Raw genomic sequence first — 16,427 nt, forward strand, 5'->3', positions numbered from 1 at the left:
TGAAGAGATACTCGTACACCCACGTTCATGGCAGTATTATTCACAACAGCCAAGAGGCGGAAGCATCCATGTGTCCATCAAGGGATAAATGGATAAACAAAATGTGGTCCATCCACATAATGAAATATTATTGAGCCATAAGAAAGGACATTCGACACATGCGACGCATGGATGGACCTTGAAGACATTACGCTCAGTGAAATAAACCAGGCATATAAGGACAAACGCTGCAGGAACCCACTCAGATGCAGTCCCCAGAGGAGTCAGATTCGTGGAGACAGAAGGTAGACGGTGGGCGCCAGGGGCTGCGAGGGGGACGGGGTGCTTCTCGGGACACAGTTTCTGTTGGGAAGATGGAAAGTCCTAGAAGGATAGCACTGCTGGTTGCACAGCGATATGAATGTGCTTAATGCCACTGAACTACATTGTAAAAGTGGTTAAAATCTAAATGATTTTGTCATGTATATGTTACCACAGCTAAAGAGAAAAAGCCCATTGGGAGCGTGTTTGCACACACAGTGGTGGTAATTCGCCTTTGTTACACGCTGGTCCGGTGCAAGTTTGGTGGGGTGCCAGACTGACCTCGGGAGCCCGGTCAGCCACGTCCCTGCCCCTCTGCCCCACACGTCCCAGCAGACGGCCACCCCAGGGCAGGCAGAGTTTGCACCTTCAGCTGGGAAGGATGGAAACGAGAGGATCCCGGCTCCCCAGCTCGCTTCTGGAAGTGGACAGTGTGGCAGTGAGGCCTGGGAGGGGAGCAGACCAGGGTTTCCAGCCCAGCTCCAGCTCTGGGACCGCTCCTTTCTCTTCCCCGCAACTCGGCTTCCTCTTTGCTATGAAGGGGTAACCCATTCTCAAAGCAGCAGCTGCTAAGGGCTGGAGGATTCCCCCCAGCTTCCTCCCTGAAGCCCGCACCCTCAAGGCGAGCGATTTTGGAAATGGACCTTGAAGAGAGGTTGAGGGTCCAGTGAGGTCCTGACCTGACGGGACAGCGCCCTTGTCAGAAGAGACCACAATGCTCTTGCTCGCTCCCCACCGTGTGAGGACACAGAAGGCGCCGTGTGCAGCCAGCAAAGGGCTCTCACTGGGAAGGGAACGTGCCCGCACCCTGATCTTGGACCTCCAGCCTCCAGGACCATCTGTGGGGCTCTGTTAGGGCACCTGTGCTGAGCCAGACAGCACCCTGCAGGGCGCTCAGCCCGGTCCCAGCCCCGGCACCCACACAGCCGGACAGGGTGTTGGGGGAGCGCACCCACCAGCGTGCCCACACTGACCTGGTTGTAGAGGGCGCAGATGTGCAGGGCCGTGTTCCCCGAGGCGTTCTGGGCCGCCATGTCGGCCCCGTAGAAGAGCAGGTGCTCCAGATGCTGCACGTGGCCGTATTTGCAGGCCTGCAACGAGAGTCCGCGCTGTCAGTGGGAAACCCACACACCAGTCTCCAAGTTCGACATGTGCTCGGCCGACCCCAGCCCACCCCCCATGTGGGACCAGGACCCCAAATGCAGGGCCACCCACAGCGTCCTGAGCCTCAGGGGGGCCATCACACCCCTGGCTGGGATCAGGGTGGGGGAGCTCATCACAGAACCAAGGACTTATGCTGGGCTCCTGGACAGCGGGTCTGCGAAGGGCCCCAATGCTCCTTTCCTTTGGACCTGGGGACCCGAAGCCCAGGGACACACGCGCTGTCTCCCTGATGGCCTCAGTGGCCAACCCACAAACCAGGACACTCCATCTCTGGCCCCACTTATCCAAAGTCCCTGGCCCCGAGAGGGGGCATGAAAACAGCAAGAAGGGGAACATACAGCCCCTGCTGTTTCCAGGGAAGGGAGCCAAGCCTGACCTCCAGGCGAGGGGCAGGCCCCATTGTTGCTATGAAATGTAACCCACCCCTGAGGAGCGTTCAGAAGGCGGGGGCAGGCAGCCCCACAGTGAGATTTCTCCCTCCCGGGGTCCTTCAAGGCGGTGATGTGTGCTATTCCTGAACCAACAAGGCTCCGGGGTCAAAGAGATCTGCACCCAAGTCATGGACCTTCCATTTTCCAGAATGTTCCCCCATGAGCCTATGTCTTCACTTGTAGACATAAACCCTACATTCTTATGAGAATGTTCTTATGAGAATCACGTAGGATAAGGGACCCCAAAGGGCCCACGTGTTGCTCGGCACCAGGCCAGCCCCTGCCCGTGGCAGCTCTCAGGGAGCCAGGAGGCCCCGCGCTGTGACAGCTCAGCCGGGGTCCTGGGCACGCTGCGTGGTACCAGGGCAGCCCACGACGCTGGGCGGGCAGTCAGTTCCAACCAGCCCCCACCCCATCCGCCCACTTCCCGGCACCTCGGGAAAGGCCAGCATGTGGCCAGCGATGGACAGCACTGGAGGTGGGAGGGCCAGGGTCCCCGTGAGCGGTGACAACGTAGATGGGAGCCGGGAAGGCCAGGAAGCGGGTCCTGACACACACTTCTCAGGCCGAGGGTGGCCACTGAAGCCCACGGCAGCCACTGAGGCCCACGGCAGGAAGGAAAACAGGCCACTGGGGGGCAGGCCAGGCAGCTCTCTCTACCGCGCATTCTGGATACCTGGGGCGGACTGTGGCACCTCGCCAAGGAAAGACGGTGGGAAAGATGCTCGAACTGTTACTGGGACGAGCTTACACAGAGAACCCGAGAAACACGCACTTCTAACACCACGCCCCCCGTGGAGCAGGCTCACTAGTTCATGAAGCAGGTGGTTACCCGGACACGGTTGCTGCCCACCCTCCCCTCCCGTGGCAACAGTGCCTGCAATTCTTGTGGGGACCCCAGCCCCACTCTCAGAGGTTGGGGGGCTGCCCCGCCCACTGCTGCCGTGGGCACAGCCCAGGGGCCTCCGCAACCCGCAGAACCCCAGACCTGGGGCCCCCAGCAAAGGAGCAGGGCCACAGGGGTGAGAAAGGAAGGGAGGGAGGACAGACATGGGGCCAAGGGCAGACGCACATACAGCCCGTCACCGGGCCGTCCGAGCTCCAGCCATGCCTGGACTCCTCGGGACACAGAGAGCCTGGCCAGGACTTTTATTTCCTGTTATACCAGTTTGAGTTGACAGCACTGTTCCTTAAATCAAAGGAGCCTGGGCTCATTGGCTCTCCCCAGAGGATGGGAGTAGAAAACCCCCATTTAGTGGCCATGACAGTGATCATTAATGCACGCGAGAAATACCAATGGATGCTAAGACCATCCGTGGATGGGGGATGAGGAAAGGGACTTAACAGCCTCAGAGACCCCACAAAATCCTAATTACAGAAGGAAAGAGAGAAGCCTGGCAGACTCCACCTGGCCAGGAGATCAGAGTGAACGTCACCGGTAACGGGCAAGGGTCACCACGTGCCCACTGACAGGATGCCAGGAATGCGATATCCCTACACGATCACTCCTACAATATTCCTACGAAAATGCACACCCCGGACCTCATCAAGAAGAAACACCGACCCAAACCAAGTTGCGAGGCAATCTCCAAGCTGAGTGCCCCATAATCTTCGCAGGGGTCCCCGACGGAAGGCTTCCATGCGGGGTCCCAGATGGGATCCTTTCAGTATGAGGGACGTTATAGTGACGACGGACAAAACTCGAACATGGTCTGTGAGTGAAGGTATGTGGGGTTCTCTAGCATTCTAGCAACTCTTCTGTGAGTTTGAAACTGATAAAGTCCTCTACAATTTAGAAAGAGAACCTAGTCCTTGTTTGACACAAAGACCTCAAAGCTCACCAAAGTAAGAAATCTGTCCAGCCCCAAAATAGGCTATGCTAACCATTTCCCCCTTGAAATGGGCGTTGTGGCTCCTGGCCTTCCAGAGACAGCTGAGAAGGGCTGCCAGAGCCAGAGAGCTGGAACCTGACATACAGTACCCCTTACACTCCTGTATCTTAACCATCTAGATGAGGTGCTTTTTGGGAAATGCACGTGTGGGGGGCTCCACTCCACACCTACTCCCTGCAAATCTCCTGGGCGTGCGTGTTTGGAGAAGTTTCCCCAAGAGACCTGCGGTTCATCCCTGCTATGCCAAACACCCACCCCATCAATAGCCAACCACACAATTTGGTGGAAATTAGGGAAAAGGGCGCACCTTCCTTCCAGCGCTTTACTGCCACCTGCTGGACACCTGCTGTGACACACCTATTACCCTAAGGGGGCAGCAAGCTGAGAGGCGCCCCAGGTTGTGCAAGGCACGTGGAAACAATGCGGAGTTCACTGCATTGCAAGTGAGCAGCAAATGCTTCTGCATGATTCTGTGCCACCAACCAAATTACTTAATCCACACCACGCCTAGGCATTTCTCCTATGTGAAGCATGTGCTTATAATGTGAACAGGAGACATCTCTATCCGATGGTTCGAAAACAATACATCATTTCAGCCCTCGCTTGGTCAGCAAGTAAGGTGCCCGGCAGCACGGGGACACTCTTGCCCAAACACGCGCACACGTGGCTTGCTTGACTTGAGCCACTGGCTGCCCCACGGCCCTGGGTTCCACGGTTTTCAAAGGCCAGTGGTGGTCTTGCTGCCAGCCCAAAGGGGCGTCGGGGAAATGTGCGAATGAGTGTGTGGATGGCAGGTCAACCAGGAAGCGGCCAGCTCTGTGTTGGCCAGGGTTAGGAGCTGAACGATGTCCTCCCAAATTCCTCTGTTGGAGCCCTGACCCCCAGCACCCCAGGATGTGACTATATGTGGAGATGGGGACCTTGAAGAGATGATTAAGGTAACATGAAGCCACTGGGGTGGCCCTGATCCAGGGTGACCGGGGTTCTTCTAGGAAGAGGGGATCAGGACACAGACCCGCACACAGGGACGACCCTGTGAGGACACAGGGAGAGCACGGCTGTACACACACACACACACACACACACACACACACACACGAGGAGAGAGGCTTCAGGGGGACTCCGCCTGCCCGCACGTGCATCCTGGGCTTCAGCCTCCAGGACCGGGGGACAGTACTCGTCTGTCGTGTGAGCCCCGTCGGTGGGATTTCGTCAAAACTGCCCGAACAAACCAATACAATCAGTTCAGATCAACTAGTCTGTAAGTTTCGGCCTGCAATGACATACAAAATGTCATGCTAAGAACTCCAAAAGGGAAGGTATGTTTTGACAGCTGCGGTAGTGGTCGCTTTCCCTATGGAGCCCACGGCTTTTATAACATGAGTTCTGGACAGAAGACGTCTCTCGCAGACTTCCCTGGCATCACTAGGGTAGAACACAGGCTCCGACCATGGGGAGAAGGTGGCGCCCCTCCATCCTGGCCTGGGGTCTTCACCCCTCCCCTCGCCTCCTGGCATCTCCTCTCAGCCCCAAGAATCAGGGCTGGTTGGAAGGACACCTGCTTGGTGGGCTTCAATCCCTCCGCAGGCCCCCCCGCAAAAGGAAGCATTGATTACTTCTCTGAAGGAATCCTTGCTCGTCCGGGCAGGGTAGGGGCACGGGATATGGATCTGACGCCCCAGGTCAGCATGTGGCAGACCCCCCAAAGCAAGGAAAGGCACTTCCTGCAGCTCCGACTGCTGGGGCCGGGGGGCTTGGCTGCTTGCAGTGGGGCGTGGGGTCATGATCCCGGGGTCCTGGGATCGAGCCCCACGTCGGGCTCCCTGCTCAGCGGGGAGTCTGCTTCTCCCTCTGCCCCTCACCGCTGCTCGTGATCTCTCTCTCGCAAATAAATAAATAAAATCTTTGGGAAAAAAAGGAATTCTTGAGGAAATCAGATGAGATCTATAGTAAAGCCTGTGAACAAAGCGGTTAAGTGCTGCCACATATTCTTTGTGACAATGGCCAGGTGACGGTGATGATGGTGATGATGACCGCAACCAAGCAGATGAGGACTAAGACAGTGACTGAGGCGCGGCTGGGCGAGGAGGACCATGACAGAGGCGTGGCCGGGCGAGGGGGAGTGGCTAACTCACAGGCCAATCCCCTGGACTGACAACGGAAGGAGGGAACGCCCCTCCCTGAAACATGGTCAGAGGAACTCCGCGAGGGCGGGCGGGCTCGAGCTCTCCCAGGGCCAGGACAGAGCACGGCCTGCGTGAAGGCGCGTGGGACCCCAGGGCGGCTCCTCCACGGAGCAGCTGTCCCCAGCCTGGGGGCAGCCACCCTCTCCAGAGCCCTCAGCCTCCCGTAACCTACCCTGGAGTCCTGACGCAGCCAAACCCGCGGTCCGCACGCCGCGCCAAGGCTGCAGGCAAGACGCACGGGAGGACGTGTCCTCCCTTATCTTGATGCTCTTGGGTTGTGGGGATGTGTTGGGGTGTTTTTTACTTTCTTCTTTCTGTTTCTTCGAATTTTCCACTCCTTCCATGTTGAGCAGTTAGGGTAATCGGAACAACTCAAGAGTTTGCAGACAAGCCACATACAAAAACGCGCGCTTCCACAGTCGGCCTGCAGGGGGCGGGCGTCCCCAGGCGCTGCGCGGCAGGTGCGGGATCGGAAGGGCCTCGCTTCACAGTTCAGCACCTGGCCTTGGCCTTGGCGGGAAGCAGAACCACCGCAGGACCCGTGAACAGGCCTGGCTGTGGGCGCGCAGGATCCGTCCAAGGGCGTGGAGCCAGGCGGCTGCGAAGGAGCCGCCCCCACTCCAGGGCGCGAGGCAGAGGGACAGACGTCAAATGCAGAACTGCGGACCCCAGAACTCCAAGGTGCTTCTCCTGCTAGCTCCGTGCAAAACCTGGCTCCTCTGTTTCCTCCTGCCACCGCCGGGTGTCACGGCAGGGGCGGCTTCCGTCTGCAAGCCTGGAGGCGGTGCTGAGAGGGGCCGGGAGTGGACTCAGCTGTGGCCTTGGGCAGGGTACTCCCCCTCTCCATGCGGTTACCTTGTCTGAGTCATGGAGGCCAGCAGGTGTCCGCTGGGGTTGCTCCAGGGTGTGAAAGGTGGAGCCGATAAAGCAGATCAGGACGGCGTGGGAGCCGACCGAGTGCTGAGAATCTCGGAGGAGGACGGCCGGTCTGCTGATCTCTGCTTCGCGCCTGCCTCCACCACCTCACGGCCAGTCTCAGCCGCAGCAGACGAGACAGCGGGGCTCGGGAGGCAGGGACTTCACCCGGAAAATCGAGAACCTCTAGTAGGGAGGGAACTGGCCTCCCAGGACATCGTGGAAAAGAAACCCACCACCTGGGGGACATGACACCATCCTGATGGGCGCCATGGGAAGCGGGATGCTCAGGCCTGGGAGCGCCCCCTCCAAGCTCAAACTCAGCGCCAGGGGCTGGGGCCCTGGGACCAAGAGGTCTGGTGGCTTCAATGCCCGCAGGCTCGGAACCCGCGCTCGGGGTCTCAGGGATGGAACCCAGCACACGCAGGGACCAGAAATCACGGCTGGAGCCCACACTGCAGGAAGTGACCACCAGGATCGCCCCCCGCCCACCCCAACACACTGATGCTTCTTCATCTTAGGGTGACCAGAGGCCAGACTGTCGAATGCACCAGAGGGAAAAGGGTCGCTGGTGGGAGGCCTCCGGCTGGTGGAGGGCGAACCCGGCCCCGAGAACTCTCCAAAGCTGGGGCCCTGCTGCAGGGTTCAAGCTCTAGCAACTCCACGTTCCCATCTTCTGTATTTCTGACACCCTGGCATGTGGGGCCTTGCCGACACTGGGGGGGGGTCTGCCCCTCCCCAGGCAAGTCAATTCTGACCCCACAGGACTGGCCCAGAGGGCGGCTCTCAGACACAAACCGGCTCACACAGAGCCATCACCCCACCTGCCTTACTGGGCTCTCGCCCTCAGGGCCACGACCCACCTGCCCTGGTCAGCCCAGACAGCCAGGGACAGCCCCAGTGCCCCTGAGCCCCTGACGTTATCCAGACCAGCCATGCCTCGGCCTGTTCCATCCTAATAAAGTCACAGTGAAGGCTCTTGGCCCCATTTCCCCCCGCTCCTGCTGCCTCCTGACCCAGCCCAGTGCTTCCCATGTGGCCCCCCTGCCCCATCTGCCCCTCCTCCCAGGATCTGTGAGTAACACACCCTCTTTCCAATGGCAGCCAACTCCCGATCGGTTGGCCTCACTGTACCTGCATGGTATTAAAACTACATTTCAAACCGGGGTTTGGGACAGGCCAGGAAATGACTCTGGAATGACCCGAAAGCACTCAGACGTGCAGCCATGGGGGCCAGAGTGAGAACGGGCAGGATGAGCAGAGAGGAGGCTTAGCACTGCACTTACATTAGATCCTTCCCACGGCCCGAGGGCGCCGCGGGCCCGCTGACACCCACTTTATGGGTGAACAAATGGAGACCCCAGGGCACTCATCGCTACTCACTCCCCCGAGGGTCCCTCCCTGGGTGTGGGCTGGAGGTGGCCAGGAGCAGCTTTGCGGGGCCCCGGCTCACACCGCAGGACGGAACTGGACGCCTCCCCAGGCTGCTGACGAGTCAGGGCTGACCCAGCACGCAGAAAGCCAAGCGGGGTGGACATGCCTGCACCCCAGAGCCCACCTGGGACCCCTCAGCACTGCTCGGCCCTCTGACCACAGTGGGTGGGGGGCATGACCCCACCCGGACCAGGCAAGTGTGTAAGGTCACAGTGGCTGAGGGAAATGGACAGGTGGCACTGCCCATCTGGAGAACAGTTCAGAGACACCCCCCCCATTCAGGCCTTTCCCCTTGCCTTCCTGGGCCCTGCTCCCCCAGACCACTGTCCACCCTCTTCTGCCCAGAGACCCTGACCCGGACACCTGCACCACTGGGCTCCCTGGTTGGCTGGCTCACACACGGCTCAGCCAATAGGAGGGCAGGACAAGAGAGAAGCCAGGGCAGTTCCTACCTGCGGCCACCCTCCCACCTCAGCTGTCCCTGCTTCTGGGACCACAACTTCCTCCCCTGCTCTGGATGCACTAACGACTCTTCATCTGAGCCATCAGGTGGATGCTGTTTCTTTACAAGACTGCAGCTGACACACCCCCAGCCCCACGGTGCCAGGTGGGATCAGGGAAACCTGGGTCCTATGCATGGAAATTGGGCATCACACCAGGTCACCGTATCAGAAATCAGGCAGCGCACCGGGTCACCCGTATCAGAAATCGGGCATCGCACCGGGTCACCCGTATCAGAAATCGGGCAGCACACCGCCTCACCCGTATCAGAAATCGGGCATCGCGCCAGACCACCCGTATCAGAAATCGGGCATCGCGCCGGACCACCTGTATCAGAAATCGGGTAGCGCGCCGGGTCACCCGTATCAGAAATCGGGCATCGCGCCGGGTCACCCGTATCAGAAATCGGGCATCGCGCCGGACCACCTGTATCAGAAATCGGGCAGCACACTGGGTCACCTGTGCGCACAAAGCACCTGGCGCCAAGCTCTACTGGGGCCCCCGAGACGCTAGATGCACGGAGAGCTCCCAGCGCCTACGAAGGGCGTGTTCACCCCACAACTCCAGATGATCACTGCCCTACAGAAATGCAAGAGGCCTGCCTAACTTTCCGATTTCTCTACAGAGGTCAGAAACGTGTGTTTCTAGGTAAATATCCCTGTTTTTAAATGCCGGCGACTGCTCCAAATGGAACAGAACGCTGGGAGGGCGGCTGTGGGCGCGGGGTGAGAGGCTGAGGGCAGGCGTGTTACGGGTGTGGCGTGCGCACCTGGTGGACCTCGTGCCAGCCGTTCTCGTCCCTGCAGCACACGGTGGCATGTTCGTGGAGCAAGAGTTCACAGCAGTAGGGATCCCCCCCGACGATCGCGGTGTGGTACAGCGGCGTGAGCCCGTAGCTGTCTTTGTAATCGGGCGATGCTCCCAGCTCCAGAAGGGTCTAGAAAACAAAAACACCAAACACGGGTCTCATGACCCCTTCTGCAGGGAGTGAATCAAGAACGAAGCATGGGGGTCACTCTCCCGCCGGCCGAGGCTGAGCAGGCCCGCGGGTCCGCACGTTTCCCGGGCCTCCCAGAGTGAAGCAGGGGCCAGCTTCAGGTGGTGAGGTTCCCGGCCCTGAAGTAGCAGGTGGAGCCCAGGCGACAGGACGCGCGTGCATCCGGGACGTCAGGAGACGCTCTGCAGACAGACACGCGTGGGGGGCACGCAGGGACTTGCTGCGCCCTGCTGACCCCCCCCCAAAACCCCGTACTGGCTGAGAGCAACAAAGTGAGGGCAGCTTTTGCAGAAAGGGAAAAGCTGTACTATTCAACCTACAGCATAAAACCATCCCAGCGTGGATTTCGGACTAAGGCAGCGGACGAGGTAGAGCTGATGTGAACTTGAGAAATCCGTGACTTCCAAGACAAGCATCGTGTTGGGGGTCAGACCCCAACAGCAGATCCCCCTCCCTCCCAGCCAGGGCTCTTGGGGGCCCCCACACTTGGGGCCAGGGCAGATAAAGCATGCAGAGGGCCGTGGGGAGGGTGAGGGGTGAAAGCACCCCCCCGGGTGGGCTTCCAGAGACCAGGGAGGGGGTTGGCGACAGCAACAAGGCTGGCTCAGGGCCTATGGGCTGGGTTTGCAGCCTCCTCCCAGGGGGCATGAGGGGGTGGCTTTCAGTGCTGCCCTTCCTGGCAGAAATCACAAGCCTCTGGCCAAACGAGAGGGATAGATGACCTTTTATAAACACCAAATTCTAAAATTCCCAAGAAGAGAGGGTCGGGGGCCCCGACTAGATGTCCAAACCCACGTGGGAACACAATTCGGGGTCAGCTCGGGTGGTCGTCATGGGATGGGGACAGGGAACCGGTGTGGAAGTCGGGGATCAGACAGGGAAGGGGTGCCCCCTGGGGGAGACGGGCTCCGGAATGTACCTTCAGGGCCACTTGGTTCCTGGCTCGGGCGGCTTTGTGCAGGGCGGTCATCCCATCTCTGGCGCGGAAGTCCAGGTGAGCCCCGCCGTTTCTGAGAGCTTTGATCACCTCCGCGGGGTCGTCCAGCTGAGCAGCTAAGGTCAGTGGGGTCTCTGCGGGACCCAAACACAACGCAGTTCAGAACCCGCACCGGGGAGATGGCCAAGGCACACGGCTCACGAACCAAGTGCCAAGTCTGAGAGTGAGCTTGAAGAACCGACCCCAGGGTATTCGCAGCTCCCACCTGTTAGCCCCAGTATCCCCGCGGTTAGCACGGTCTCAAGGGTGACAATGGTGGTGACGCTCGGGGTCCCATGCAAATCAAAATGGGGGCAGAGACAGAGTTTCCACATTATCGCTTTGTGGGCAGCGGGTCTGAGAAGCTGCCCTCGCTCTCAGGACACAGAATCCCGTGGCACCATCCAGATGCTTACCGTGGGGAGCAGCGACCCACTGGGGCTACAGTTAAAGGTCCGAAAGGCAGAGGCCTGCCTTTCTGCATCTCAAAGTCACGACGTTTATGGGCATCTTGGAGGACACCCGGCTCAGGCTGCAGGCACACAAGGGTAGGGGAGGCGTGCAGTCTGTGCCCCATGGAGGTCTGGGTCTGAGCAGGCAGAGACCTGAATGGGGTCAGCGCGATAAATGACCGGCAGCAGGGCTGGGGCAGAAGCCCAGGGGACAGAACCACGGAGCCCACCCCCATGCGGACAACGTTAAGAAGGGTCCCCCACCGCCCTGGGCAGCTGACTGCAGACCAGTCTGTTGCTGGCTGTGACGGGGAGGGCAGTACTCGGTTAAAACCACCTTCTCTCCCGCTCGGTCAGCCCGAGTGCCCATCATAGCCACTGCCGAGCAAGGCGCACTGCCCTGATGTGCTTCACTGGAGAGGCTTTTACCTTCTAGAAGAGTGTCAAGGGCGATATGACAACGTGCATGTCCCCAGGACCCAGAAACACTACTGGTTGATGATGAGTCGTTCTGACTTCAAGCGCATTTTGAGAATAAAAGAACCGGGGCATCTGACCCGGGGCTGAATTCCCTTCTGACCTCACCCCAGTCGCGTCCCCGGCTGTCCCCAGGAAGGACAACCGCATCATGAATTCAGCTCGCCACCCCCATCTAGCCCTAATCCCCAGGCTTCTTTACACGTAAAGGAGCACTGTTCTGAGGGCTCTTTAAACTCACTGGGGGACTCACCCCACACCTGGATGTGTCACAGTGAGGTGCAGGGGTGTCGGGTTGAGACGGCGTGGAGCAGGGCAGGAGCTCCACGTGGGGGCAGAGACGTGGAAATGGGGCAGACGTGCAGACAGATGCAAACTTGGGGAGAGACCCCCGCCCGCTAGAGCGGGGAGAGGGAGCTGTCGGGGCTTCTGACGGCATTGGCGAGGGCTCGGGTCCTTTGGGGGCAGGTGAAGGGCGTGGAAGGCCGGGTCCTCAGGAGCCCCCAGCGTCTACGCTTCACATCAAATTTCCTACAGCAACTTGAGGAAGCCGGCCCCTCATGTGTAAGGTCAATTTAGGCCTGATGGTCATCTGGGGCCATGTCAACCCTCAGAACGATCAGGATTCTTCTTTCTTATTTGGCTGTCCACCCATGGCCATTGCAACTGGAACCCAGCTGGAGTCATACCCCGGACTCCAGATTACAGACCCCTTTGGCAGAGCCAAACCCTGGGAGGCTGCTGGGCACGTAAGAGTCGCTGAGTAGAAAACTAGGCACCCCATTAATGGTACGGTATCTTATGTACTTGAGGGGGACCTCCAGCCCTCAGACGGCACCCAGGACAAGCGGTCCCTTTCTCAAACAGCCCTGCCCAAAGGACGCACTGCAGACTTGCCACGTTCAAACCTGACCGGGACCCACCCGGGTGAGGTTGGGAGAGCCCCCCCCCAGCTTACACACCCTTCAGGAAGGGGACGTCCAGTGAGACCCCACATGCGGCTGATGGAACCAGCCCAAGAAGATACTCATCCATCAACTGCAAACGCGTGGCCGTCAGGGGCTCGCACTGTGTGACTGATGACCACGTGCCCGGTTCTCTAACGAGCCTGGGGCCTGAGCTCACCTGCACCACAATCCTCCAAAAACATTCCTCAGTGTTTACATTTTGAAATTACTTCAGTTTTGATAAATATACTAGAACCTCAACGAGTATAACCTCAAGATGGTCCCAGTCTCTCTCAACTTGACTGCCCAGTGGAGTAGAAACGGCTCTCGTCTTTTCAGACAGTCTCGAACACATAATAACGCTCTCGCCCAGACATGGCCCAGTCACATTTTGGCTCCAGCAAACAAGCGCCCGAGCTTCGAAAGGCACCAGCAGGAGGGTCTGCAGGGGTGAGAAGTGGGGGGACCTGGAAGCACGGCACAAGGACACTGGCTACTGGCTTCCAATCTGTCCAGTCGTGGGGACAAGGAGAGCGGTGGGGGCTCCGTGCGCTGCAGGCTGAAGTGTGCGCACCCCGGGCCCTGGGTGTTCCTGGGAGCATCCAAGTGCCGGAGAAAGACCTCGGAAACCAAACGTGTGGGTGAGCAGCGCCTCCTGGAGAAAAGGGACCACCGGCAGCAAAACCCAGCTCTGCTCCTGGAAGGCTGGATGACCTGAGCAGGTCCCCAAAACCCTCCGGACCTGTCTCCTCCCCTGTGAGGCCCGAACGCATGTGTCCTATGCTGGATGGTGCCCACCCCCGGGCGCGCCCTCGGGGACTGCCAGCCAGAGCAGTTAGTCTCACGAAGAGACAAATTTTGCTCTCTTCATTATGGCTTTTTTCTATATTTTTACAAGCCTGTACAATGACTTTATTATTTTACAATAATAAAAAAGTAATTTATAAAATGAACCATGAAGCCAATACTTGTTAGCATTTCCACCCCCACCACAACTTGGACTGGCACAATCCCACATGACTTCCTCAGCAAGACAGTGCCGATTCTCCTAGAATGTGAAGCAAAGGAAACAAATATTCACACACCTACTAAGTGCTCTGCCCTGCACTGGGGACTGTGGCCACCCCAGGAGGACAATAAGGTACAGTATCCTTGAGCTTTTATAAGATAGGTAAAAAAACAGGTAAACAGATCACTGGATGAGGGGCTGGGTAGATGTTTGGATAAGTGGATGGATGGACAGATGGTTAGATGAGTGCATGGACGGATGGGTGGGTGGATGGACAGATGGATGGTGAATGAGTAGATGGATAGATAGATGGTTGGATGGATGAGTGGATGGATGGATGGACATGTGGTGGGTGGATGAATGGATGGGAATGTGGGTGCATGGGTGGATGGATGGATGGAAGTATGGGTGAATAGATAAATGGATGGATGGATGGGATGGGTGGGTAGGTGGATGGATGGATGGATGGATGGACGGACGAACAGAGATGGATGGATGGGTCGGTGGGTGGATGGGTGGATGGATGGATGGGTGGATGGGTGGATGGATGGATGGATAGGTAGGTGGATGGATGGATGGATGGATAAATTGATGGATAAGTGGATGGATGGATGGATGAGTGGGTGGATAGATATAGGGAAGGAGAGACAGAAGGAGGGAGAAAGGAAGAGAGAAAGAAAGATGGGTGAGTGAAAAGATGGGCAGGCGTGTATAGATGGAGATCATACATACACATAGACAGTTAAAAATGAGTAAAGGAAAAGATTAATATTTGGGCTCACAAGTGACAGAGGGAGCACAACCCGTGCATTCAATTATCTTAGTGCTGTTTTCTAATATAAAACTCATTATTAAATTATCCACAATTGAGAGATCACACACCCCATTCCCTACACCCGAATGCCTCCTGCAAAACGTCGCAAGTGGGAAAAACCTGGCTTTGCATCTGGAACCTTTGCACTCCAGTATGGGTTCAGCCGTGACTTAGACAGACACCTTGAACCCCACAGGGCCTGGTTCCCTTCTGTGCTGCAAAGACCACCCTGTCCAGCCCACAGTGAGGGGCAACAGGGAGTCACAGCTTTGAAAGTGCTTCGTGATGAAAAAGCTCCCAACGGCGTGAGGAGCAACAGGATCTATGGTGACGGCACAGGTAAGACTCGCTGCAGCAGCTTAACATGGAGATAGACCCCCTCACAACACATAACAAGGACAATATTCTAGTGGAGTCAGGCTTTTACCTTCACTCACATTAAGCTCACTTTCCTAAAGTGATCCATTTTCTGAAAACGCATCTCTCTAAAACATGACACATCCCTTCTGTGTCAGACTGAGATTTCGCCAAAATGCAACACCATGGATGATGACCCAGGAAACACTCCTGACCAGGAGTTTCAGAAGAAGCCATTTGTGGCTGTGTTTCCTAACCCTCTAAGGGAGACATGGCCTCCAGATGGAATATTCTGAAAGTCCACACGATGGGGATGTCTGTTTCTCAGGGGACACCCGAGAAGCAAATCCAGAGAGGTGGGGCTACACCCCTGCCCTATCCTGCGCCCTTCTCTCTTCTGGGTCAGCGGAAATCTGATATGTCCTCAAACGTTAACAACCTCAACAGCAAGAAGCCTCCCTACAGCATCACGGTGCGCTCATCCCCATCTCTGTGACAAATCCAGGGACCTGAGACCACACTTCAAAATTCCCAAGGACCAGAGAGAGGTGATTCAGCGATTTCTTCCTCATTACCTAGATCTGTGGTTCCCAGACGTGGGCATGAATTAAGAATCCTCCAAAGAGCTCATTAATACAAAGAATGTGGACTTCATTCCCAGCGGTGATTTAACAGGACTGGCGTAGCTGAGAACCTGCACCTCTAACAGGCCGGCGGTCCACAGCACCTCTGGCCCCGCTTGGCAGGAGAATGCGGGTTCGCAAACCGGACAGCACAGCAAAACCACCCGGTCCCACACCCAAATACTGCTTTAATCGGTGTGAGGATGACCCCACCAGTATCAGGACTGGTAAAACCTCCTTACATGGTTTCAACACGGGAACCACTTCTCCACTCCAATGGGTTCCATGGACGAGCAACATGGGCGTGACCTAGAGCTAGTTAGAAATGCAAAATCTCGGGGCGCCTGGGTGGCTCAGTCGGTTAAGCGGCTGCAGCCCCAGGATGGGCTCCCTGCTCAGTGGGGAGTCTGCTTCTTCCTCTGCCCTCAACCCCCACTTGAGCTGACGCTCTCTCTTTCTCACGTGCTCACTCTCTCAAATAAATAAATAAAATGTTAAAAAAAAAAAAAAAAAAGAAAAGAAAAGAAAAGGCTAAATCTCTGGCCCCAGCCCAAATCTTCAGGACCAGAACTGACATTTTAGCAAGATTCCCAGGTCACGAATAGACATCAAGTCTACATGGGCCCAGAGCACAGTTCTCCCACCTAATCAGCTATGTGATGAGTAAACAAGCAAACATAGAAAAATGGTGCTGTCTCTCATGCGGGTGTATCACTTTATTTACAAATTATACATGACTGCGGGGAAAGTCGTCATCTGTTTAACAAATGGTGCTGGGTCAACTAGATTTCCACGTGGGCGCCCTACCTCACGCCGTAGACAAAACGTCACTCAGAATGGCTCATAAATGAAAGGGCTGCAGCTATAAAACTGTAGGAAAGAACATAGGAGTACATGTTTGTAACCCTGAGTTAGGCGTGATTTTTATTTTAATTTTAAAAAGTAGGACACC

The 16,427-nt window shown here is 57.1% G+C and overlaps 1 protein-coding gene across 1 annotated transcript in view; it reads right to left on the reverse strand.

The window, feature by feature from the left end:
• SHANK2 (SH3 and multiple ankyrin repeat domains 2) overlaps positions 1-16,427 on the reverse strand; it is a 477,134-nt gene that overhangs the window by 374,069 nt on the left and 86,638 nt on the right. The window contains 3 exon segments of the mRNA XM_032414570.1: positions 1,275-1,391; positions 9,593-9,760; positions 10,740-10,891. Of these exon segments, the coding sequence (XP_032270461.1) occupies positions 1,275-1,391; positions 9,593-9,760; positions 10,740-10,891 (437 nt within the window).

The sequence above is a fragment of the Phoca vitulina genome, unplaced genomic scaffold (assembly GCF_004348235.1).
Source record: "Phoca vitulina isolate PV1807 unplaced genomic scaffold, GSC_HSeal_1.0 scaffold16, whole genome shotgun sequence".
In the NCBI taxonomy this organism is placed as follows: domain Eukaryota; kingdom Metazoa; phylum Chordata; class Mammalia; order Carnivora; family Phocidae; genus Phoca; species Phoca vitulina.